The sequence below is a fragment of the Copadichromis virginalis genome, linkage group LG3 (assembly GCF_057382275.1).
Source record: "Copadichromis virginalis isolate Kocher_CV1m ecotype Utaka linkage group LG3, C_Virginalis_male_GT1.1, whole genome shotgun sequence".
Taxonomy (NCBI): domain Eukaryota; kingdom Metazoa; phylum Chordata; class Actinopteri; order Cichliformes; family Cichlidae; genus Copadichromis; species Copadichromis virginalis.
Genome location: NC_140620.1, coordinates 9,327,509 through 9,352,954, shown reverse-complemented (window position 1 = coordinate 9,352,954; position 25,446 = coordinate 9,327,509). Strand labels below are relative to the sequence as shown.

The following is a 25,446-nucleotide window of genomic DNA, read 5'->3' as shown; positions in this document are numbered from 1 at the left end:
CCGATGCAGGTGTGTCACTGGAATATTTCTAACATTTTGAGTTATTTTCCAGTGTTAGAAAATCAGCACTGCTCAATGTTAGCCATTGTTAATCTTCAAAACTGACTAGGTTACTTTTAAACATATAACACTGTCAAAAGTGTTAATTTAACACTCAACAGTGTTGTATTTAACACTCAGAGGTGTGGACCCATATAGACACTCTCCAGTGTTAATTTAACACTGGAGATTTTGCTGTGTAGTGGAGATTTTTTTAGACTATTAGTTTGAGTATTCATGAAAGCATAGATCCTTTTATTAACCTCTACTTATTTTTAAATATTGCTTATATGCGATGGAAATTTTGCTGTTTTCAAATGCAATGACAATAAAGTCTTTGAATATGAACTTGATTACTACCATGCCGTGTTTAGGACCACGACCACTGAAGGCCACGCCCCTCTGGTCATGTGATCATGTGGTTTGTAGGACGCTCCTCTTCCTCAGAGGATCCACCTGTGCTTCCTCTCCTCTCTCCTCCACCTGTTACAGTGAGGGAACGTCCTCCATGATGGAGGAGCTGCTGGAAAGTGCTGAGAGTTTCCTCCAGAGTGAGACCTCTGTCACAGTTCAGAGGATCTACGGCAGCAGAGACCTTCATGGACACTAAAAGTCTCAAACACACAACAACAACATCACACTGACTCCACTCTGACATCACTGATCAATAATCAAAGAACACACAGATCAAACTGATTGATCAGCCATCAGAGGAGTCGGATCAATGGAGCTGCTTCTGTTCCTGATGTCCCCTGTTTGATCCTGGACTTGAACTCTCCCTGCAGAGGAGACACAAGACAGTCAGAGACACACACACACACACACACGCACACACACACACACACACACACACGCACCCACGCAGACATACAAACCTCTGACTTTGAGCTGCACTGTTTTGTATCTCCTGGCGAAGAAGATGAAGATGTCTCCATGACTCCAGACTCCACATCTGTATTCTCCACTGTCTCTCTCTGTGGGCTGTTTCAGGGTCAGACTGAGGTCTCCAGTTTTCAGCAGGTCTTCATTCATCTTCGTTCGGTCTCTGTAAACCTGGTGCTGTTCTTCAGGCTGGTCAGAGCCGTTCTCATACACGTGGACCTTCTTATAGTTGTCCATCCACTCCACTTTAACATCTTCAGGCAGGTGAAGTGTGGTGTTGAAGGGCAGCTGGACAGACTCCACCCCTGAATCCACCTCCACCTGGGGGACTGAGAGGACAACAAAGCACAACATGAGCTTGGATGGAGACATTTGTGTTGACTCTAACAGGCTGAATGCTGCTGCTTCACTGGGAGCTACACGAACAAACTAAGTAACATATACAGCTACAACATTGTCCATGTGCCAAGACTGCTAACAGGGTAACATGCTAACCCTGATTAGCATCTCCATTTTAATTCACAGTGTTATTGAAACACTGATGCTTTGTGGGGTTAGTTAGTAAACTAGTTAGTAAACTGTACATGCTGCTTTCACGTGCAGCATGTACGTGCATCTATAATCATAACTGATTATAGATGAGGACCAAAGAAGGTTTTTACTGATGTTTGAACTGACTTAGCTTAGCCTGTGTTTTAGCCACATGCTAAACAAACACATGTTCAGAAACTAGAAGATGTGACCTTTCAGATGAAGTCTCACACATGAACTTTGCTCCTACAGTTCATCTGCTGAAGCTTTTACATTTGGCTGGAAATCAAAGAAAAACCAAAACAGCCACAAACATCAGACATGCTAACACTGTGACATTATTGGATGGAGCCACTGAGACTGAACCACCATCATGAGTCTGACCTCTGACCTTTGACCTGTATCTACAGCACTGACCTCTGACTTTCAGCTCCACGTCCTTCTTCAGCAGGATGTTTCCCTCCCTGTTGTAGACGGTGCAGGTGTAGGTGGAGTTGTCTCCATCTGTGGGGTATTTCAGGGTCAGACTGAGGTCTCCAGGTTCCAGTAAGTTTCTCTTCATCTTTGTTCGGCCTTTAAAATCATCATGCTGTTCTCTAGGCTGGTCAGAGCCGTTCTCATACACGTGGACCTTCCTGTTGTTTTTGTCCTTCCACTCCACTTTAGCGTATTTAGGCAGGCAAACCATGGTTTTGCAAGGCAGCTGGACAGACTCCACCCCTGAATCCACCTCCAACTTGTAAACTGAGAGAACAACAAATCACAACATTTGCAATAGTAAAGGTTACTAGTGATCTTCTGATGGCCTCTTACTGTGGACTTATTTCTGTGCTTGTCCTGTTAGACCTCAGTGCACCATTCAATGCATTGATCATAATATTATACTACAGAAAACATGCTGCAGGTTTCAGAGGAATTATAGCTTTTAATCTGATTGATTACAATTTGTTCATGTAAACTGGGAGTCTTCTTAACACACTCAGCGTGTTCCACCGGGCTCTTTGCTGGGAAAAATAGTTTTTATTTTATTTTATACATGCTTGCTTTACACAATATTATTAAAGATTACTTTATACATTTTCGTTGCTATGCCAATGAATCCCAGTTATAATGAAAAGATGTCACAAATCAGAAATTTATGGGCATTATGGGTAGTGTAGTAGGAGAGACTCACCTGACATGAAATACTGGCGGAAATAAAATAAAAGACCTCCAGAAGTGATGAGAACAAGAACCAGAATAACTATGAGAGCTTTGAGCCAGGATGGAAACCATTCTGTGGAGAAAAAAAAGAATAATATGATCTTTGACTGAATGTCATTTATAAATGTAATGAGTAGACCTTTGCATAAATCAAAGGGCCAACATGGTTATTCTGACACTGTTAAAATAATAAAGCTTCATCTGATTGATGTGACATGTATCTACAACAGGTGTTTGTTGTTGACCTTTGACCTGCAGCTGTACATCTCCCAGTTTCCGGTTGCCATACTTAAGGTCTATAACGGAACAGGTGTAGGTGCCACTGTCAGACAGTTGGAGGTTGGTCAAAGTGAGGTTGAGGTCTCCAGTATCCAGAGCGTCAGCCTTCATGGATGTTCGGCCGCTGTAACGCTGGTTTTGATCTTTCAGTTCGTCTCCTTGAAGCTGACGCTGACGGTGGACGGTTGGAGGACTGAGGTCGGAGCGACTCCACACCACTGTGGGGCTGTCCAGTTCAAAAGTAGAAAAATCGCAGGGCAGCAAGACAAATGGCTGTCCCACATAAAGTTCCACAGCCGAGGCATATTGGGAAACTGAGGACACAGAAAGAGACTCAGTATATTAATTTGACATTTGTTTCAGCTGCAGATAAAAATGTTTTGGTGTCCACCAAAGGAGAATCAGCAGTACTGTGATTTTACTGCATTTTAGTGCACTTTCATTGAAACTTAAATACATTTTAGTTTCTCAACGGGCCAAAATAATAGTAACAGAAACAGACTGCTGTAATATCAGCTCACACTGACTCTTTGTGTTCACTACTTGCAGATCAGCTGTGGCCATATGATGTTTAATTACAAGGATTCCCATCAGGCACAGGGAGGCACGTCCCCCGAACTACTCATGCTGATTAACACAACACACACACGTTACATGCACTTCTCTCCACCACCACTAGATCTCTCCACACTCTGTGCTGACTCCAATGATCAGAGCTGCTGAGCCTGTTTGCAGACAGAGGAGGAGCTCCTGGTGATCCGTGTGGCACTAAAAAGCTCTGATAACGTCCATCCAGCAGCTGATAACAGGGACATTTGGTGCCATGTCAGAGCTGCACAGTCAATCATCCGTTTGGCTCTTTAGTTTGAAGAGTTCAAAGCAGCAGCAGAGAATCTAAAGTGTGTCACACAGCACCAAGTTTCCTTTGGTCACATATGAAATGTGAGTCAGAGCTTCAGCTACACAACAACACACACAGCAGCTGATTGTAACACGAGCTCATCTGAAAGGCACCAAGAAGAATCCAGAGATTTGAAAGTTGCTGCTTTGGATTGTTAGTTTGATCTGAATCAGAATCCAGTGTTTGATGGAAATCTCCTCCTGCTGCACTTCAACACATTAACACACTTTTTCTTTTTTTTGGTTTGTTTTTTGCGCCTGTCGCTTTTGGTTCTTTAGCCATCAGAATTACTGTCTGAAGGCCAGAAAGATGCCCAATGGATTGACATTGCCAAGTGGATCATTACGGTTTTGCCATATTGGCTTATTTGATTGATCTTTATTCTTGTTATTGTTATTTTAGTTTCATTTATTAGAGACGCTACCTTCACCCTCCACATCTTCATCTCCATCATCATCTATATCTGGAAGTCCCGCAGGATCTCAGCTCAGTCATTCTTGACCCTTGTCTCCCATTTTGACCTCGGGACTTTCAGGCCATAATTGACATAAATGTTTTGGTTTGGTTATGGCGTTACATGTATCCCCTGCCTGCTAGCATCTTGCACCAGCTGTAGTGTCTTAATAAAGTCTATGTATTGATAGATAGTCACAAGCGTGTCTTAGATATTTTGGTTTTGGAACTAATTTTACCCCATTAAAGAGCACATTTATTCCACATTTTGTAAACTTCCAAGCACTTTGGGTTTTCATTAACTGACAATTATGAAAAATCCTTGTTGGCATAACCATTTAACCATACTGATTGTGACTGCTGGCCATTTCATATTTTATGTTTCTTTTTTTTTCTTTTTTTTTTTTGAATAATTGCAAAATTGTTGCAATTGTCATTTTCTCACCAAGCTTCTGGCTGATGGTCTTTTAGCCCATTGCAGTCTTTTTCAGATCTATGCCCTTAAAGTCCTCGACGTTTGGGAACCACTGGTGTAGAGGATGGACATCAGCCAGGATAAGCAGCAGAGCTCTCAGTAGAAATTACTGGGAGTCATGATTCGCTTAACCACCTACTGAATCCACATAAACCCCTGACTGTGCACATTTTCCTGTTTAGAGGCAAAGTCTCCCTCTACAATGTAGCAACAGAAAATATAGTCTTTTATGTTCCTTCTTTTTCTCTGCTCATGTTCTAATTAACTCAATCAAGCTGAGCACACTTATTAGAATAATTAAAATAAAGTTTGCATTTCCATCTGTTAATATTATTTATTATCACATTAATGTGGGACAAGGCTCAGGTTGCTTTGCATAACTGCTTGTAGCAAGAAAGTAAAAGGAGCTACTTTTACTTTCTTACTGTCGGTGTTCCTGGGTCATTGACCGAGTGTTCTCCGTTTTGGACTTTGTCACTGTTTAGTTTTCACGTTTTTCTCTTTTAGTATGTAAATGTTAGATTAAATAGTTAAAGTTTAGACCCAACAGTAATCCTCAGTGTGTGTGCATTATTTTCTGTTCCACTTCCTGTGTGTGATGAGTCAGATTCAGTTCAGCTGTGTTCTTACCTGTTTTTAATCATAATCATTATCCATTATTATCCACTGAGTATTTAAGAACTCACCTTTCCTCAGTTGCTTGACTTGTCATCGTCAATCCCATGTGTGTGTTTTTAGTTCCGCCAGCCCTTCAGTCAATCAGTCCATCTCATGTTGTATCCATTCTGCCTTTATAATAAATATAAAAATATGGCTGTGGACGATGTTTATTAATAATAATAAACACCACTTTTAGTACTTTTATTAGAGTATTTTTTAAAAGCTAGCATCTGTACTTCTACTTAAGTAAAGAATGTCTGTTTATGCCACCTCTTCTTGCTGGTGTCAAAGGGTATAATTGCATAGTGAGTTTCTACCAGAGGCATTTTAAAACAGAAACTCAAAAATGAGACGTGTTGTAGCTGTGATTTTTCTGTAAAAAACCCTTAAAGGTTATCTCCATGTTATGAAGGGCTACACAGAAATGAAACTGAATACCAGTGTGCATGTTTCATTAATCCATCCATTTTCTGTTTCTGTTCCATCCAAACCCTGGTTCAGGTTGTGGGTCAGCCTCTGAGCAAAGAGCCCAGACTTCCCTATCCCCATCTCCTCCATCTTATCAGTGCAGCACACTTCATTAATGAGCTGGAATGCAGAAATGTTCCCAGGCTAGCTGAAAGACTTAATCCCTCCAGCATGCCCTGGGTCTTCCCTGGGCCTCAGCCCGGTGGGACACAAAAATCTCACAAAAGAGGTGTCCAGGAGGCCCTTTGTCAGATGCCCAAACTACCTCAAATGGCTTATTTCAATGCAGAGGAGTAGCAGCTCAATCTGAGCCCATCTTGGATGACTGAAATTCTCACGCTATCTGTAAGGAAGAGCCATATTTCTGCTGCTTGTATCTGAGATCACATTCTTTCAGGCACCACCTAGAGTTTACAATGATAGGTGAGGGTAGTGATGTAGTGAACTTCTAAATTGACAGTTTTGCTTTTATATTCAGCTTTCTCTTTACCAGAACAGACAATTGCATCATCTGGATCATTGCAGCCACGGTCCAAATCCATCTGCCCATAATCCTCCAACCGTCACTTGTTAAAAAGACCCTTTGATACTTACAGTCCTCCACTTGGTGAATATCTCCACCAGTGGAAACATAAATGTTAAACTATTAAAACGATACTCTTAAAGTAAAAGTAAAGACAAAAAGGATTGGTGCCCTTTATTTATTCCAGTCACTTAATTAAGTCATTTAATCCATAAGAAGCAAAGAACACAAAGAACCAAACCGCTTATTTTGCCTGTTGGTCATTTTTGCTGGCAATTTTTGAATAAAAGTCTTCAACCTAGCTCATCTGACTGTATTCATGTTTGGCAGTCACAATCAGTATGAATGTAGGAGTGCAATGTAGTCTGTGCAGTCCAGCATATCACAATTACTAAATGGGGGAGGACCCTGTGGAGGACCCAGCAGCAGAGAAGCAATTTAGAGTGAGAATTTGATCAAGGCGACGAGAGGCAGACCAACCGAGCGGTGGTGTATCAATCTCACAATTGGCAAACAGGTGAGAAGACACACCTCCAGCCATTCAGCAGAAAGGTAAGCCATGCCCTCTATCTCTCACACACACACACACACACACACACACACACACACACACACACACACACACACACACACGGAAAGGGAGGGAGGGACAGAGAGGCTGGGCACCAAAACTACAACACATATCAGGAAAGGATGCAGTATTTTGCAGCGAACATTAAGTGACAAAGAGACTTGTGGAAGATCCAGATCCAAGCCAAGTACAAGAAATACTACTCAGTACGGTGAGTGTGGAGTTCTTTAAACTATATTTATTAATGCAAATATGCTAAACTGTTAGATGTGGACGTTTAATAATGTGCTTCACTTTTCATTCGTCAACAGGAAAAATTATATTTTTCTGACTTCTGCTTTTAAGTTTAGTTTCACTGATAGACAACATTCAATTGAATACAGTTCACTTCATATAGAAACATTTCAGAAAAAAGGAAGAGAGCGGAGAGAGGCAGGACAAAAGCCAGAGTTTAGTAATTACTATTATTAAATGCAACAGTGTTGTATGAAATCAAGAATGACGTGTGAATGAAAAAGAAATGCTCAGTGCATCATGGGAAGCTCCTACCAGCCAGGGGAAGGTTTTAAATTAAGTTCTTTAAGATGTGATTTTAGATTTAACAGGGTGTGGCGACACGGCAGTGTGGTTTTTACCACTGGTGACTCACAACAAGAAGGTCATGAGTTTGACTCCACCATCTGGCCGTGTGTTGGGTGAACTGGTGATTCTAAATTGGCCGTAGTTGTAAATGTTTTTCTGCCTCTCTGTGTGAGCTCTGTGACAGACTAGCAGCCTGTCCAGGGCCTAACTGACCTCTTGCCCTATACTAGGATATGCTGCAGCCCAACTCTAACCCTGAATTGGATGAGTAGAGTAGTAGAGTGGATAGATGGGTGCACCAGTGTTGGGACTAACGTGTTATTAAGTAACGCATTACAGTAACTACGTTATTATTGTGGTAACGAGCACGGTAACTAGTTATTATGCCAAAATCAGGAACGCGTTAGTCGTTACTGGGATTTAGATAGGCTCATTACTCGTTACTTCGTGTGGTGGCTATCGCGGAGCTTCCACAGATTCAGTAACATTAGCAAGTGGTGGAGGCAGCAGGTGGATGAAGGAAAGGGAGGCAAGAGGAGAGACCCGAAGCGGCACTTGTGGCAAGTAAGCAAGCTAGAAGACTGGCAAAGTTATGGAAGCAACACATTAACAAGAGAATTCTGAGTAAAACCAAAGTTACTTTCCCTAGTAACTAGTTACTTTGAAAGTAACGAGTAACTTGAAGTAACTGAGTTACTTTTGAGAGAAGTAACTAGTAATGTAACTAAGTTACTATTTTAAAGTAACTTACCCAACACTGATGTGACTGATACTTGGATTTTACAAACAAGCAATTCTCACAGATGGCAGCACCACCTCGGCCAGAACTGTTCGACTTCCATGGAGTCCCCATGATCAACATTTTCACTGATGACTGGGACAACATTCAGAACTTCAAAGCGAGACCAGATGATATTGTTATTGCTACGTACCCTAAAGCAGGTAATGATGTGTAAGAGCTCTGCAGTATTTTTTCACGAAGAAAAATAGATCGACATATCTTGCTAACCAGTATCTATTGATATGTTTGTTTGTTTTATCTCAGGAACTACATGGGTCTCTTACATCTTAGATCTTCTGTATTTTAGCGATATGGGTCCAGACCGTCAGACATCCATCCCTATTCATGAAAGAGTTCCCTTCCTGGAGTTCTGTCTACCTCCTATACCTTCAGGTTAAATCCTATTTTATGCTATCATATTACACCAAAACAAAAAGCTCAAAGTCAATTTCATTTTGGCTATATACTTAAACAAAAATATTAAAGGGCAGCCATTATACCAATTCCCAGAAACTGTTGTGAAACAGGTTCAAAATGTTTGATCTATTATTGGATGTTTCTGTTTCACATGCTTAAGAAGCAGCTGCTAAAATAGCCCTTTATTCAGTGGCTTTCTAAGAGCCAGCAGTTTGTCAGTGTGTAAACATGTCAGGTTATTTAAAACATCTACATTTTTCAGGCCATTAGTATTATTGACATGTAATCTAAAAGAATCTTTCAATCAGTTGCAAACAAACCCCTTCTTATCATCCAGGCACAGACTTGGCAGAACAACTTCCCACCACTCCTCGTCTCATTAAAACCCACCTTCCTGTCCAGTTTGTACCAAAGTCTTTCTGGGAGCAGGACTGCAGGGTAAAAGTCATGGATATACATTAATGAAACCCACAGATTATAATTTAGTGTGGTGTCTTTCTGTAGATAATCTATGTGGCCCGTAATGCAAAGGACAATGCGGTGTCCTATTTTCACTTTGACCGGATGAACAGCCTTCAGCCAGAACCAGGAGACTGGAGCACCTTTCTACAGGGATTCATGGAGGGAAACAGTGAGTCCAGTGTAGTTTCAGGTTCCAGGAAAAAAAATGTCATCTCATTTTGCATGTAAAAATTCCTCTGTGCATTGTTTTGTGGCTACAGGGGCTTTTGGATCGTGGTATGACCATGTGAATGGCTGGTGGGAAAAGAAGCAGACTTATTCAAATCTCCTCTACATGTTCTATGAAGATTTGATTGAGGTACTGTGGCTTGTGCTAATGTCTTTGCCATTGTCAGCTGAGCTCTTTAAAACTGTCTTGATTGTGACTGTAACAAACAAAGATCCACAGGAACATCTCATTTTTATCAGCCTATACATGGCTAAAGCTATAACGGTTAACTAAAAGATTTTCCTTCTTGGATGCAGGAAAAAAGAGAGCAGCTTTCCAGGGCCTGTCTCTGCAGATGATGAAGGAAATAGTGTCACACACAACATTTCTGTAAAGCCATGGCCAAAGGTTTTGCTGCTATTCAACAAAGAAAACAACATTTGCCTTAAATTACAATTAATTCCGACTAGGTGCCCAGATATACCCAGTTTTAAATGGGTATTTTACTTTTCTTTTTTTTTAAAAAGCAGCGTGCTGTGCAAGTGATAAAGATGTCTTTGAGTATGCTTATACTATACTCTATAATCAGGTTGTTTGCATGGAACAAAAGAACAAGTATCAGTAAATGCCCGAAATATCAAAATTACAGCTTTTCTTTGAGTGGAGACTGAACATGTGCATGGAAACATGGTAAGCGTCAAACTGATAAAAGCTGAAGAAAAGAAAAATCTGTTTGACCGATCACTACATCAGTCTTTGTCGTGTGTTGTTCTAAGTAGCTTTCTAGACCTAAATGCAGACTTGTGACACAATTACAGTGCGAAAAGCAAACCTTTATTATCAGGACCATGACCATATTTCTCAAGTAACTTTTTTGAAAAATGCAAGTAAGCTTATTTTCCCCAAGACACTAATGCTGTCGCTTAACTCAGAATACTAGTTTACACAGGGCAGATATCATATACATATACAGATGTCATATGCTGTAAATAGGAATGGGCAGTGGTAAGAGTTTAGTGATTTAATTCCATTATGGACACCACATATCGATTTGATTCTTTATCGACTCTCACTGGCTCCCCTTTAAGAGTCACCACCATTTCTAAGCAGCACAGCAAAGAGATCACATTCATGCAAATTAAATACATGCTGAGTGATCAAATGTTTGAACATGGTTGAGGTATCTCGCCTCTTTGTTGTGATCTTTGTGGTCATTGGTGCCCATATCACACAGAACTCTTTTCTTTAAATGAATGCAGCACCTTACTTATTTACTCCCAGCACAAATACATTTGTTATACTACACGTTACTCCTTTTACTCTGTAAAGGCTCCACACACCAACACACTCCCCTATACTAATGAGGACACATGGGATCTTTCTCTTAGTGTTTAGGTATGAACACAAATGAAAGGACAAAACAGGATAAAAAGACTTAAAAGTGCAATAAATGTGTTATAAAAATAAAAGCAATGGCCAAAGCCACGCTGTTGATTATGCCACTATTTTTCTCTTCAGTCAAACAAACTGAAATCAGCTGATTGTAGTGAGAGAACTGATTAACGGGATTAATAGCCAGGCAGACTAACAATTCCAAGTAACCGGACTCCTGAGAGCTCTACATTCCCATCTATAATTATAAATCAGTTACTGTACCAGATTTTATTTCATTTGTACTTTGAGCACCAATGAAATTTAATTCCATTGTAATTCGGAGAAGTTGGACATTTTTAAATATCTCCAAAAGGCCTAACAACACCAGATCAATCTAGACAGATAAGAGAGGATAAATTTGATTTTGGGTTGAAATGTTCCTTTAAAGGTGATAATTATTTTCAATATTTATGTGAACAGGACTCGGGACGAGAAATAGAGCGACTGTGTTCCTTCCTTGGTTTGTCTCCTTCTGCTGAGGAGAAGGAAAGAGTCCGAGTCAGTGTGACGTTTGATAATATGAAACAGAACAACATGACCAACTACAGCACAATTCCTCTGTTGAACCAGACCGTGTCTCCGTTCATGAGAAAAGGTAAAGTTCAGCATCACTTTTTTTCAGTACCAATATTTTCTCCATATATAATTAGGTTGATTGGTTACTCTGAACATTTTGTCTCCAGGGAAAGTTGGTGACTGGAAGAACCACTTCACTGTGTTGCAGAATGAACAGTTTGATGAGGACTACGAGCACAAAATGAAGAATCCTGCTCTCAAGTTTCGTTTTGAAATTTAGATGCCCAGCGTGACTCGATGGAGCTGTGAAGTGATGAAAACGTTAACATAACATTTCAAGATTCATCTGCACCTCTTATGTAAAATTACAAAGAAACAAAACTTAGAGTCATGTACTGTCAAAATGATGCGTCTGCTAAGACTGACTTTGAATCTTTGACTTTACCATTTGTTTTTTGATTGATGTTGGTATTATTTCCTTAATGTTATGCCAGTCAATAACTCTATTTAATCTATTGTGCAACAAAATAATATAAACATATAAACTATTCACCTTTTTTCTCATCTTTAGCAGTGATGTTGAATGGATTGACTTAACCTGGCCGTCTCCCTACTTTAGTTTTTGAATTGAGAGGTACAGTTTCGGGTGATTTTAAAAAGAGCTGTGCTTAAAGTTTTATAAACATGTTTGTTGTCTCATTCTGAGGGACTATTGGTTCTAAAAGAAAGTGTGGAGCATTATTAAAATCACTACACATGATTCCACCACCACCAACCTGAGTAGTCTTAGTGAAGACACTGGCTACCACCAGGAAACCATACAGATGACATCAGGCCAGGGTTAAGATCACTAACATAATATCTAAACCGGACACTAAGAAGAAAAAAAAACCATGAAAAAGTAGTAACAGTTAAACAGTAGCAGATAATAATCAGCATATGACAAACACATGAATCCCCACAGTTCACAGCTGCAGGTTAGGAAGATCTCTAAAGAAAACATCCAGACCCTCAAGGTATCAGTTCAACTCAGCTGCAGTGACTCATCTAGGTGACAGTACAATTACTGCGTATCATCAGACATGGTAAAGGTCCGCCACACCTGGTGCACAGCCTTTTGTTACCTGAGCACCTCCCACTAATACACCCACTGTTCTCAGTACTACTGATACTCCTGGGGACATGGGAAGTCCCAGACACTACATATTAATAATAAAACATTTCGTATTTAATAATAATACCCACTGTTAGTCCCACAGTGGTGGTGATCATGATAGTCGATACACACTGACAACAGTGATGTGCGTTACGCTATCAATGCTTTACTACTCAAATGGCCGGGGTTGCACCACCTATCATTCACATATTGTATAAAGCATCACCTTTATTTTTCCCACAGGCATCCATGTCCCTGTCAGCACTCATCATGATAAAAACCAGCAGCTCCTCTGCAGCTATCTAACACAGGATGATGGGCTCTGACAGGATAGTTAATGAACATTTTGCTTTTTGCTTTGTGCACCATTTATTATTTTCATTTATTAAACAGTTCATATTTGCTCCCTTTCACATTTGTGCTTTGCCCAATAACATCATGGCAATCACTCCCCTCTGAGCTGCAAAGACTTAAAACAAATAACGGGAAATGAGATGTACAGAAGGTAAGGTTACAGGGAAATACTCAAAAACATTTGGTGTATTGTGTCTATATTGCTGGTAGGCCTACAGTGTATAGGTGATGCTGTTGCACTCTTTTATACACCAAACATATGTTGCTCGTTTGTGAAAACTCATTCTTTAGTCTTAAAACTAACGTTTGCTCTATTTCTATTTTGTTTGCAAAACGACATTTGTGATGAAGAGGGGTGGATCTGACTGAAACTGCTCACTCATTGCATAGAGATGTGTGACTGCAAACTTCTTAGCCAATGAACGAGGGGAAAATATGACAGATAATCCTGCTCCTGAAACGTAGTGTAAGCTTCTACAGACTGGAAGGCTTTGCAGTCACAGCTATCGATATCTGTTGGCCTTACGTTACAATGCAAGTTCATGGCACTTCCATGTTGGCTTATTTTTTTCTAACCAGGAAGATATAAAAACTGAACATACACAGAAGCTTTAATATGAATTTATTTCCCACCTCGGCCTTAATTTCTGCACAGCCAGTACGCCCCATCTTCCACTCGCCTACACAATTCTACAAAGTTCTAGATCGGGAGTCAAGTAAAAGTAAAGGCAATTTACTATTAGAAAACGGGGAAAAGCTCTGTTTTAGTACTTTACCCATTTTTAAACACACAGACACACAAGACAATCGAAAGAAACAAAGACAAATCCAAACGATCCATCATCCTGAGTCAAAGTGATCACAGGTCTGCTTTGTTGGAGATGAGCCTTCAAAGTGGAACATGTGGACTGTTCCTTTATTACTACCACTGAAAGCCACGCCCCTTTGGTCATGTGATCATGTGGTTTCTAGGAACGCTCCTCTTCCTCAGAGGATCCACCTGTGCTTCCTCTCCTCTACTCTCTCCTCCACCTGTTACAGTGCAATATGAGTCCTAAGCATCCCAGAAACGACACAGAAAGCCATGAAGTCAAACATAACGTTTAAAAACACAAGTATAAGCTCATGAGGCCACGATGGTAAAAAAAAAAACTACATTTCCGCAAAATGACATCACTTCCGGTTTCGGGCAGGTCATGTGGTCATGTGATAGTTCACGCTGATGGACGTAGGAAGTGTTACAAACAGCTGATCGGATCGGCAAAGCGTGTTTCTGGAATATTATGTTTTTGTTGCTACAAGCGCTTTTTATGCAGTTTTTGCAAAGCTATATGTGGGAGGAAACTGTGACCGAGGACAAGCTGATGGCATAAGATGTAAGTACAACTCCTCCGGTTTCATATGCAAAGAAAAATATTGCGCTAGCTCACGTGGTTGCAGTGCTACCGGGATTTAAAAATAGTTACGCAAAATGGAGCGTGTCCGCTCCTACCGGTTCTAAAGGGTTAACCTCTACTTATTTTTAAATATTGCTTATATGCGATGGAAATTTTGCTGTTTTCAAATGCAATGACAAAGTCTTTGAATATGAACTTGATTACTACCATGCCGTGTTTAGGACCACGACCACTGAAGGCCACGCCCCTCTGGTCATGTGTGGTTTGTAGGAACGCTCCTCTTCCTCAGAGGATCCACCTGTGTTTCCTCTCCTCTCTCCTCCACCTGTTACAGTGAGGGAACGTCCTCCATGATGGAGGAGCTGCTGGAAAGTGCTGAGAGTTTCCTCCAGAGTGAGACCTCTGTCACAGTTCAGAGGATCTACGGCAGCAGAGACCTTCATGGACACTAAAAGTCTCAAACACACAACAACAACATCACACTGACTCCACTCTGACATCACTGATCAATAATCAAAGAACACACAGATCAAACTGATTGATCAGCCATCAGAGGAGTCCTGATGTCCCCTGTTTGATCCTGGACCTGAACTGTAGAGAAGACACAAGACAGTCAGACACACACACGCGCACACATATATACACACAGAAATAATCAAACAAACCTTTGAGCTGTACTGTTTTATATCGTATCCGTCCGTTCTTTGAGACTTCACAGATGTATCTCCCACTGTCTCCATCTGTGGGCTGTTTCAGGGTCAGACTGAGGTCTCCAGTTTTCAGCAGGTGTTCATTCATCTTTGTTCGGCCTCTGTAATCCTTGTTCTGTTTTGTTGGACGGTCAGAGCCGTTCTGATACACGTGGACCTTATTGTTTGAACTGTCTCTCCACTCCACTTCAGCATCTTCAGGAAGGTTTTCTGTGGTGTTGAAGGGCAGCTGGACAGACTCCGCCCCCTCCTCCACCTCCACCTGACAGACTGAGAGGACAACAAACACAACATGAGCTGTACAGAGTGTGATTGGTGTTCAGAGCAGCATCATGTGACTCTTGTTCTGCACTAAATTCAACCGCTCTTCCCGTGACAAGTCGCTTAAAGGATACCAACAGTATGTTACATGCAGCACACATCAGGGGAAGACTCTGGATAAATGCTATGGCTCTGTACCAGATGCACTTAAAGCCCTACCCCTCCCTCCTCTCTCTCAGCAGACCACCACACCATCCTGCTGGCCCCTGCTTACACCCCAGTCATCAAGAGGATTAAAAAGGTCATCAACATCTAGCAGTGGACAGAGGAAAGTATCCTCACCCTACAAGGATGTTTCAGAGCCACTGACTGGGACAGCCTTCTTTCTCCCTCTGATGACATCGACGAACAAGTCAACAGTGACATCATACATCTCCTTCTGTGTTGACAACATTATCTCCTCAAAAACAGTCTCCATCTACCCCAACAACAAATCCTGGATCACCAAGGAACTCAAGGAAATCCTTAATAAAAAAAAAGAGGATTTTCTTTACCAGCTCTGCACTGGACAAAAAGGAGATCAACAGGGAGGGCAAGAGGGCCATAAAAACTGCTAAACTGGAGTATAAAAACACAGTTGAAAAAAATTCACCACAGGTGATCGCCACTCAGCCTGGCAGGGCCTCAAAACCATGGCCTCTGTGAATACTGTTCACCACCCCCAGAACCATCCAGGTGGAGGGCAGCAACCGCTCCTCCCTCCCTGACGACCTCAACACTTTCTACACCAGATGTGAGACGGACAACATGGCCCAGCTTGAGGAGTCCAGATCCTCACTCAAAGCTGGCAGCTCTGCACTCACCTTCAGGACTGAGGACGTGGTGAGAGCCCTCAGGAGGACCAGGGAGAGGAGCTCACCCGGCCCTGACAACATCAGCAGTCGAGTTCTGAGGCACTGTACAGGGCAACTAGGAAGTGTGTTCCAGACTCCATTTCAACACTCAGTTGACAGTCACACCGTCCCCAGCTGTGGAAACACTCCACAGTCACCCCCATCCCCAAAAGAAACAACCCAAAGTCTCTGAATGATCTTCGTCCTGTGGCCCTCAGCTCTCTGGTGATGAAGACCATGGAGAAGATCATAAAACAGCACATCGTAAGAGCAACTGACCCCCTGATGGACCCGCTCCAGTTTTCTTACCGTGCATGCAGAGGTGTCAATGATGCAAAAATCTTCCTCTTGAACTCCATCTACAAACATCTGGAACTCCCTGACTCGTCTGATTTCTCATCAGCGTTCAACACTCTGCAGCCTCAGATCCTGGCCACTAATCTTTCCTCCCGATTTCACCTGGATGATCAGCTAATCCTGTGGATATTGGACTATTTGACAAACAGGACTCAGAAAGTTCGGGTGAACCATTCTCTTTCCGGTCTCAGTTCCACTTCCACTGTCTCCCCCCAGGGCTGTGTGCTCCCCCCTGCTCTTCATCCTCTACACCAGTGGTTCCCAAACTTTTTTTGCTAGGCCCCCCTTTGTTTAACAAGAAAAATCTTGCGACCCCCACATGCGCACAAACACATCCTCCAACTATACACACTCATATTTTGTTTTCAAACTCCATCGCGGTTTATTTCACACCTCAAACATTCAGTAAACAATTAAGCAAATACAAGTAATCTGCAATAAATTACAGGTAGTAATAAAATAAACTACTAACTCTTTTACACTATGTCCACACCTACACGATATTTTTGAAAACGCAGCTGTTTCTATGCGTTTGGACCTTTCGTCCACACGTAAATGGCGTATCGAATCACCGAAAACTGAAAAGATTTTTTAAAGCTTCTTTTTTGCGTTTACGTGTGGACGAGGAATACAGAGTTCGTCACGCAACGTCAAAGGTATGTGCCTTCTTCACGTCACGCTGTGCGCCACGTTATTGTTTACATGAGATGAATTGCAGAATGGCAGATAGAGACGAAATACTGTTACTGTTGTATAGGAATTTCTTTTATTTATGTATTAATCCCATTATTTTACCGTATAATGCCTTGGTGCCACTGGATTTTAACATGTCTCACACTCATACAGTAAGACAAATGGTGGGGGTCTAGTAAGGAAGTTGGGGGAAGCAGACAGCTCCACATGAAGAGTCTTTTGTCTCTTCGAGGACTCTGGGAGGTAGCAAGGGAGTGTGAAACAGCTGTGTACTACCTTTTGTTCCTGGAGAAGGTATTTAACTGAGAGCCATGCTAGGCTCAGAGAGACTCTGCTAACCGTCTGCAATGCGATCATGCAGGGGCTCCACAAGCTTGGTTTTTCTGTTCTTTGTGTTTTGATTAAAGAATGTTTGCTACCGCTCACCGCTCGTCTGCAGGCTTTATTTAAATGGAAAACTTCCACAACACTGTAAATCTGACTATCTTCAGGTTTTACAGGCTTACATATAGAGATTGACAGACCACGTGACTTTCGCGCATTGCATGCCGGGAACTCGTGGCAAAACAATCCAAGTACCGCATCAAATGCAAGCATTTGCAGCACCGCAAAACGTTCATTCTTCGGTTCCAATAAATTCTTGCTTATTCTTTGCCCCCCAAAAAGGTATGTACAAAACGAAGGAGAACAACGCCGGTCCGTACAAAGACAGACTTGATGAAAAGTCAAAGAAAAGATACGAGGAAAGGGTCAGACCCTTACGAGCACACAGAGTGGACAAAATACGTTAGCGTGCTGCCCAACTTATTCCACGCTCATATTTATAATTATACGGTTCTTGGAGTGAGTGCATACACTCATGAAGTTTAGTAACTTCAGGTCACTGCAACAAGCCCAGGTACAGTTTACCGACGGATGGGTACAGGACCTTGAAATGCACCGTGTAGAAAGTAAAGACCATCGTACATATCATAAGTTTACCAGTCTCACAAATCGTCTTCATAAATACACATTCGTTAACCGTTTATTAATAGGACCTTTAAGCTCAACGGTAATTAATTAGTAGTGGAAATAATTTCTGGTAGCATTACAGAAATGTAGCAGTGACAATAATATTGTATGCTGTAATCGTACTGGGCAATTGAAGATACAAAAAAACTGTTTTACCCTGTGAGTAAAAGTATATGTTTTTGTCAATGTACCATGGTAATAACAGAAGCGAAACGCAATATTGTGTCAGGACAATTCACTATTTATGCACAATAAACAAAGGAGCATAGCGCGACAATTTCAGCGCCAGACTTGCTTGTAACCTATATCACCAATTATGTTAAGAAAAATGACGTATTTGTAATGATAGTTGCTATTGTTGAAGCTACCCACAGGGGGCGCTCTGTAATCAATAAGATATACAGTATAGAAGAAGAAGTGATCGTTGAAGTAAGAACAATAAACAGCTAGCTGAAGCTAGCACCAGGAACAATTCTTGATGTTTTATTCATAGAGGAATAAGAACATTACATGGTACCAGGAGACGGGTTAAGAATAAGAAGCAACGCAACAAGATGGATGCAATAAAACCGCCAAGTCCGTTGAAACTGACTGGAAACGTGGATGCAAGTTGGAGGACTTTCAAACAGCAGTTCAAACTGTATATTGCAGCTGTCGGAGTGGATCGACGGGCAGATGAAAGGAAAATAGCCATGCTGCTCACCATTGCCGGCACAGAAGCAATAGAGGTCTTCAACACTTTTGTGTTTGCTCAGCCCGAGGACAAAGATAACTTTGATGAAGTCATGAAGAAATTTGACGAGCACTGTCTGTCAAAGAAAAATGAAACATACGAAAGATACGTCTTTCGCTCACGCTTACAGCATCAGGGTGAGTCATTTGATACTTTTCTCACAGACCTCAAGATCAAAGCTCAGTCCTGCAATTTTGGTGATCTCAGAGACTCTATGATACGAGATCAAATAGTGTTTGGAACTAATGAGAAGAAGCTCCGAGAGAAACTGTTGAGAGAAACAGAACTAACGCTGGAAAGTGCTATAAAGATAAGTCAAGCCAGTGAGCTAGCACGACAACATGTACTGACGTTTAGAGAGCCTGTTCAAGGAGCAGCGCAACAAGAAAATGAGGCAGTGAACGCAGTGTCGATTAAAAGAAAGCCATGGAGTAAATTCAAAAACAACGACAACAAAAACAAAACGTGTGACAATGAAATGTTCACATGCAAGAGATGTGGAGAGAAACACAGACCAAAACAATGTCCCGCATATGGAAAAAAATGTGCAAAATGTAAAGGACAAAACCATTATGCAAAAATGTGTCTCTCCAAAAACAAGGGACAAAAAGTACACACTGTGCAGGACGACACAGATGACAGTGATGATCTAAGTGAAACATTTTTCATTAAGATGGTGTCACATGAAGAAGATGTCAATGCACAGTCTTCAAGACATAACACTGGCCAAAGTGTTAGTTCAGTCACAGATGATAAATGGACTGCTCCACTGTTAGTCAATGGGACATTGGTAACATTTAAAATTGACACAGGGGCCAAAGCTAACTTGATCAATGAGAAGGATTTCAAGGCACTGACTGAGAAGCCTAGAAGATTTACAGAGAAAGTCACGCCGCTGAGGGCCTACAATAACCAGCCAATACAAACAAAAGGAGGATGCAGACTTAAAGTGACAGCAAAAGGCAAACAGCATAACATTTTGTTCACCATCGTGCCTGATGGACATGAGTCACTTTTAGGAGATAAAACATCTGAGGATTTGGGACTAGTAAAGAGGATCTATCAGATTAATACTGACACCATGAAAGAAGCCAAACAAGGCAAAAGACAGGAACACCAAGGGCATGAAGGAAGTTCAGACATTATCAGTAAATTTCCTTCAGTCTTCAAAGGACATGGAACATTGCCTTACACCTACAAAATCCAGCTCAAGGTTGATGCCGTGCCTGTGGTGCATGCCCCAAGGAGAGTGCCTGCTCCATTACGGACAAGTTTGAAAAAACAGCTTGAAAGAATGACTCAAATGGGTGTCATTGAACGAGTGGAAGAGCCCACAGACTGGGTGAACTCTATCACTTGTGTCAAGAAAAAGAATACAGGTGCCTTAAGAGTCTGCCTTAATCCCAAAGATCTAAATGAAAACATTAAAAGAGAGCATTATCAGATCCCTAAGAGAGAGGAAATAATGAGTGAAATGGCAGGAGCTAAGTTTTTTAGCAAACTGGATGCATCACATGGATTTTGGCAGCTGAGGCTAGACCCAGAAAGCAGCAGGTACACTACCTTTAACACGCCATTTGGGCGTTACTGTTTCTTGAGGCTCCCATTTGGAATTAAATCAGCACCAGAGATCTTCCACAGGGCAATGGAGTCCCTGATCGAAGGGCTGGAAGGCACCAGAGTCTACATAGATGACCTCGTAGTCTGGGGAAATATAAGGCAACAACATGATGAAAGGCTGGAGAAACTTTTGTGGAGAGTTAACAAGAATGGACTTAAACTGAATAGAGACAAGTGCCTCTTTGGTGTTTCAGAGATGACCTTCCTGGGAGATAAGGTTACAAGTGAAGGCGTGGAACCTGATCAGTCAAAGGTACAAGCCATATTGGATATGCCAGCACCCACTGACAAAAAAGGTGTCTTGCGAGCAATGGGGATGATCAACTTTCTGGGTAAGTTCATTCCTAATCTTACCTCCAAGACAGCATGCCTAAGGGAGCTGCTACAGCACAACACAGTGTTCGAGTGGACGGCCCGGCATGAGAAAGAATGGAAAAAATTGAAGGAAACTGTAACTACAGAGCCGGTCTTGACATTCTTTGATCCATCAAAGCCAACAAAAATTTCAACAGATGCCTCAAAAGATGGCTTGGGAGCAGTTCTGCTCCAAAGGAACAAAGACAAGTGGCAACCTGTAGCATATGCGTCCAGATCAATGACAGAAACTGAACAACGCTATGCTCAAATTGAAAAAGAGACTTTGGGCTTAGTGTTTGGGTGTGGAAAATTACACAGCTATGTATATGGATTACCGACCTTTACAGCAGAGACTGATCACAAACCTCTCATCTCGATCAGAAAAAAGAACCTCAACGACATGTCACCCAGAATTCAGCGCATGATGATGGTGTTGCAGCGCTATGATTTTGAGCTGATCTACACGCCTGGGAAATATATCGTACTCGCGGATGCTTTATCCCGAGCGCCAGCACCAAGTGGTGACAGGTTAGTCAGCACTACAGCCGAGGAGGCTGAAACACATGTAAACATGGTAATTGCCTCACTCCCAGCATCAGATGTCATGTTGCAGCAAATTGTGCAGGAGACGACAAAAGATCCAGTGCTGCAGAAAGTATCCCACCTCATACAGAATGGGTGGTCAAAAGGAGTCTGTCCAGGGTTCTACTCTGTGCGAGCTGATTTATGCATGGCTAATGGGCTGGTGCTGAGACAAAACCAGATTGTCATTCCTCAATCCATGCGGAAGGACATGCTTCAGCATATCCATGAAGGACATCTTGGAGTGGAGAAATGTAAAAGGAGAGCGAGAGAAGCAGTTTACTGGCCAGGCATCAACAGGGATATTGAGGAGATGATACAGAAATGTGAAACATGTCTCAAACATCACTACAAACAAACAAAAGAGCCAATGCTGGCAGCAGATCTACCCACTGCACCATGGCAAAAGGTAGGCACGGATTTATTTCATCTGGATGGCAAGGACTATGTTTTGGTGATTGACTACTATTCTAATTATCCAGAAGTGGCACAGCTTTCCAGTACATCAGCACAGTCAGTCATCACACACATGAAGGGTTTTTTTGCCAGACATGGAATTCCACAGTGTGTCATCAGCGACAATGGTCCACAATATGACTGTAGGGAATTTAGTGACTTTGCAAAACAATATGGATTTCAACATATCACCTCTAGTCCCTTATATCCCCAAGCGAATGGACAGGCAGAAAAAGGAGTCCAAATAGTAAAGAGATTGTTAAAAAAAGCAAGAGACAGTAAGACCGACCCTTACCTGGCTCTGCTAAGCTACAGAGCTTCATCACTGGAGTGTGGGGCATCACCTGCTGAGCTACTCATGCATCGCAAGCTCCGCACCACACTTCCACACATTTCCAAGGAAAATGACAATGCACATGACAACAAGCTGACCGACAAAAGAATGAAACTCAAGCACAGACAGAAAAGGAACTACGACAAAACTGCAAGGCGTCTGGAACCGCTTCAGGAAAGAGATGTTGTGAGGATTGCAGGTCCAGATTTCTGGGACAAAAAAGCAACAGTTCTCAGCGAAGTAGGGCCCAGATCGTTTGCTGTTCAGACAGAGAATGGACAAGTGTTAAGAAGAAACCGGAGAAGTCTGTTAAAGAGTTTTTCCTTCCCACTGTCGCCAAAGTGCTTGCTCATAGGGGGTCATATGATTGTTGGGTTTTTCTTCTGTATCTACTGTACAATATAAAGCGCCTTGAGGCGACTTTTGTTGTGATTTGGCGCTATATAAATAAAATTGAACTGAACTTTTATTCCGTGATTTAAACCGGAGGAACAAATCATGGCAGGATCAGCCTGATATTATTTGTATCCCACTGTAACTTAACTGTATAAAGAGCAAACATCTTCAAAATGTCAGGAGTAGTTAGTCATTACAACAAGTGTTTGTGAACTAAAAATCAAGAATGTGGGATCCTGTTTGTCCGTTATTTGGAGAGCCCAGCGTGTGCTCCTGACGCAGGGAAAACCAATTCTGCAGGGAGACCTACCTCGGCACTTGTGCAGGTGAAGCCAAAGGGAAGATATGCTTCATCATATTTTCTAGTGTTTGGCTTGGAAGGAAGTTGGTTTGGAAACACATTCAGCGATGCTTCATCTCCTGCTTTGCGTTTGTGTGGGCACCCCGTCAAAAACCTGTTCATTCATACTGCCGTTTTGACGAGCCATCAGGCAGCCTTCACACCTCCAACGGCCCCAACAATAGAGGCACTTTGGACACTCATTCCCCCACCTCTCCCCCCTCCATAGAGCCATCACCACCTTCAAACACTTCACCTACAACACCCCCTCCTCACCCCACACAAAAGAGGATTCCACACCACCTCCTCCCACCACAACTCTTCATATTCATGAAGCAGATGTGAGGAAGCAGTTTAAGAGTCTGAATGCTCGGAAAGCTCCCGGCCCAGACGGTGTGTCTCCTGCCACCCTCAGACACTGTGCAAACGAGCTGGCCCCAGTGTTTTCTGGCATTTTCAACTCCTCACTGCAGGCATGTCATGTGCCTGCCTGCTTCAAGTCCTCTACCATAATCCCTGTCCCCAAGAAACCTAGGATCACTGGACTAAATGACTACAGACCCGTGGCTCTGACATCTGTGGTCATGAAGTCATTTGAGCGCCTGGTTCTCTCCCATCTCAAGACCCTCACGGCCCCCCTCCTGGACCCCCTGCAGTTTGCATATAGAGCCAACAGGTCTGTAGACGACGCCATCACCATGGCCCTACACTTCATCCTGCAGCATCTGGACTCCCCAGGAACCTACGCCAGGATCCTGTTTGTGGACTTCAGCTCTGCCTTCAACACCATCCTTCCAGACCATCTCCGAGGCAAGCTTTCCCAGATGAATGTGCCTGATCTGCCGGTGGATCACTGACTTCCTGACGGACAGGAAGCAGCATGTGAGGCTGGGAAAGAATGTCTCGGACTCCCGGACCATCAGCACCGGCTCCCCTCAGGGCTGTGTTCTTTCTCCTCTGCTCTTCTCCCTGTACACCAACTGCTGCACCTCCACCCACCAGTCTGTCAAGCTAATCAAGTTTGCAGATGACACCACCGTTATTGGACTCATCTCGGATGGGGATGAGTCTGCCTACAGGAGGGAGGTTGAACGTCTGATGTCCTGGTGCAGCCACAACAACCTGGTGCTGAATGCCCAGAAGACAGTGGAGATTATTGTGGACTTCAGGAAGCACACAGCCCCACTCCCCCCCATCATCCTGACTGACACCCCCATCACCTCTGTGAACTCATTCCGCTTCCTGGGTACCACCATCACCCAGGACCTGAAGTGGGAGCCCACCATCACCTCCGTCATCAAGAAAGCCCAGCAGAGGATGTACTTCCTGAGGCAGCTGAAGAAATTCAACCTGCCAACACGGACGATGATGCAGTTCTACACTGCAATCATCGAGTCCATCCTCACCTCCTCCATCACCGTGTGGTACGCTGGAGCCACTATCAGGGACAAACAGAGACTGCAGCGTGTTGTGCGCTCTGCTGAGAAGGTGATTGGCTGCAGACTCCCATCTCTGCAGGACCTGTACACCTCCAGGACACTGCGGCGTGCAGCTCGGATCTCAGCTGACCCTTCTCACCCTGGACACAGTCTGTTTGACCTGCTCCCCTCAGGCAGGAGGCTCCGGTCCATTCGCACCAGAACCTCTCGCCATAAGAACAGTTTCTTCCCCTCTGCTGTTGGACACATGAACAATAACCACATGACTGTCCCCGCCACTAACACATGACCCTACGCTGTGTCACTGCATCATTCCATGTTTGGCACTGATCACCACCTGCACTCATGCACATATCTATCTACGTAGCACTTTTAATTCTTATCCCTACTTTTATTTTTTCATGTCTATTTAAGTGCTATTTATGACACTATGTTTGCACTGAAGCACCGCAGCAATTTCCTAATGTTGTAAACCTGCTCAACATTTGGCAATGAACACCTTTCTGATTCTGATTCTGATTATGCTAGCAGTGTCCAAGCGTTCTTTTTTTTCCTTTTCACACTGCATCCCCCCCGCAATGGCTCTTCGCCCCCCCTAGGGGGTGGGCCCCACACTTTAGGAAGCTCTGCTCTGCACTGATGACTGCAGATCCACACAGCCCAACTGTCACCTGGGCTAAGTCTTTTCTCCAGCGGCCTCAGCTTCTTCCTCTTTCCCTGTCTTCTTCTGCAGACGCTCCTCTGTAGCTTCAAGTTGTTTCTCTTTACAAGGAGAGCTACAAACCTTTGCATCCAGCCACAAACACCCCATGGGCTCCTCTGGATCATCACACGCAGCATTTTCACAATAAAAGCCTGATATTTATGGCTGCTCAACCCTGACATGTGACAACATCCAAATGACTGGATCAAAGTGTTTGAATGATCTCAGCAGCTTTAAAACTATTGATATTTATACATTTACACTGATTT

The 25,446-nt window shown here is 42.7% G+C and overlaps 3 protein-coding genes and 1 pseudogene across 3 annotated transcripts in view; 2 read left to right on the top strand and 2 right to left on the bottom strand.

Moving 5' to 3' along the window:
* Positions 1-227: 227 nt before the first annotated feature.
* Positions 228-3,100, bottom strand: LOC146712624 (uncharacterized). The gene is made up of 5 exons (XM_085452189.1): positions 2,901-3,100; positions 2,627-2,728; positions 1,870-2,196; positions 915-1,250; positions 228-818 (listed from the first exon to the last, which is right to left on the bottom strand). Exons 1-5 carry the CDS (start codon positions 3,043-3,045, stop codon positions 727-729), a joined length of 1,002 nt encoding a protein of 333 aa, XP_085308315.1. The 5' UTR covers positions 3,046-3,100; the 3' UTR covers positions 228-726.
* A 3,983-nt stretch (positions 3,101-7,083) lies between these two features.
* Positions 7,084-12,254, top strand: LOC146712623 (cytosolic sulfotransferase 3-like). Its single transcript, XM_085452197.1, has 8 exons — positions 7,084-7,196; positions 8,371-8,509; positions 8,613-8,741; positions 9,103-9,203; positions 9,270-9,396; positions 9,488-9,585; positions 11,290-11,464; positions 11,553-12,254. Exons 2-8 carry the CDS (start codon positions 8,371-8,373, stop codon positions 11,663-11,665), a joined length of 882 nt encoding a protein of 293 aa, XP_085308323.1. The 5' UTR covers positions 7,084-7,196; the 3' UTR covers positions 11,666-12,254.
* A 2,241-nt stretch (positions 12,255-14,495) lies between these two features.
* LOC146712621 (uncharacterized) overlaps positions 14,496-25,446 on the bottom strand; it is a 43,262-nt gene continuing 32,311 nt past the window's right edge. The window contains exons 10-11 of the mRNA XM_085436762.1: positions 14,958-15,272; positions 14,496-14,740 (exon numbers count right to left, since the gene is read on the bottom strand). Coding sequence (XP_085292888.1) covers positions 14,496-14,740; positions 14,958-15,272 — 560 coding nt within the window. The remainder of the gene's footprint in view (positions 14,741-14,957; positions 15,273-25,446) is intronic.
* On the top strand, positions 15,295-25,221 carry LOC146712622 (uncharacterized; annotated as a pseudogene).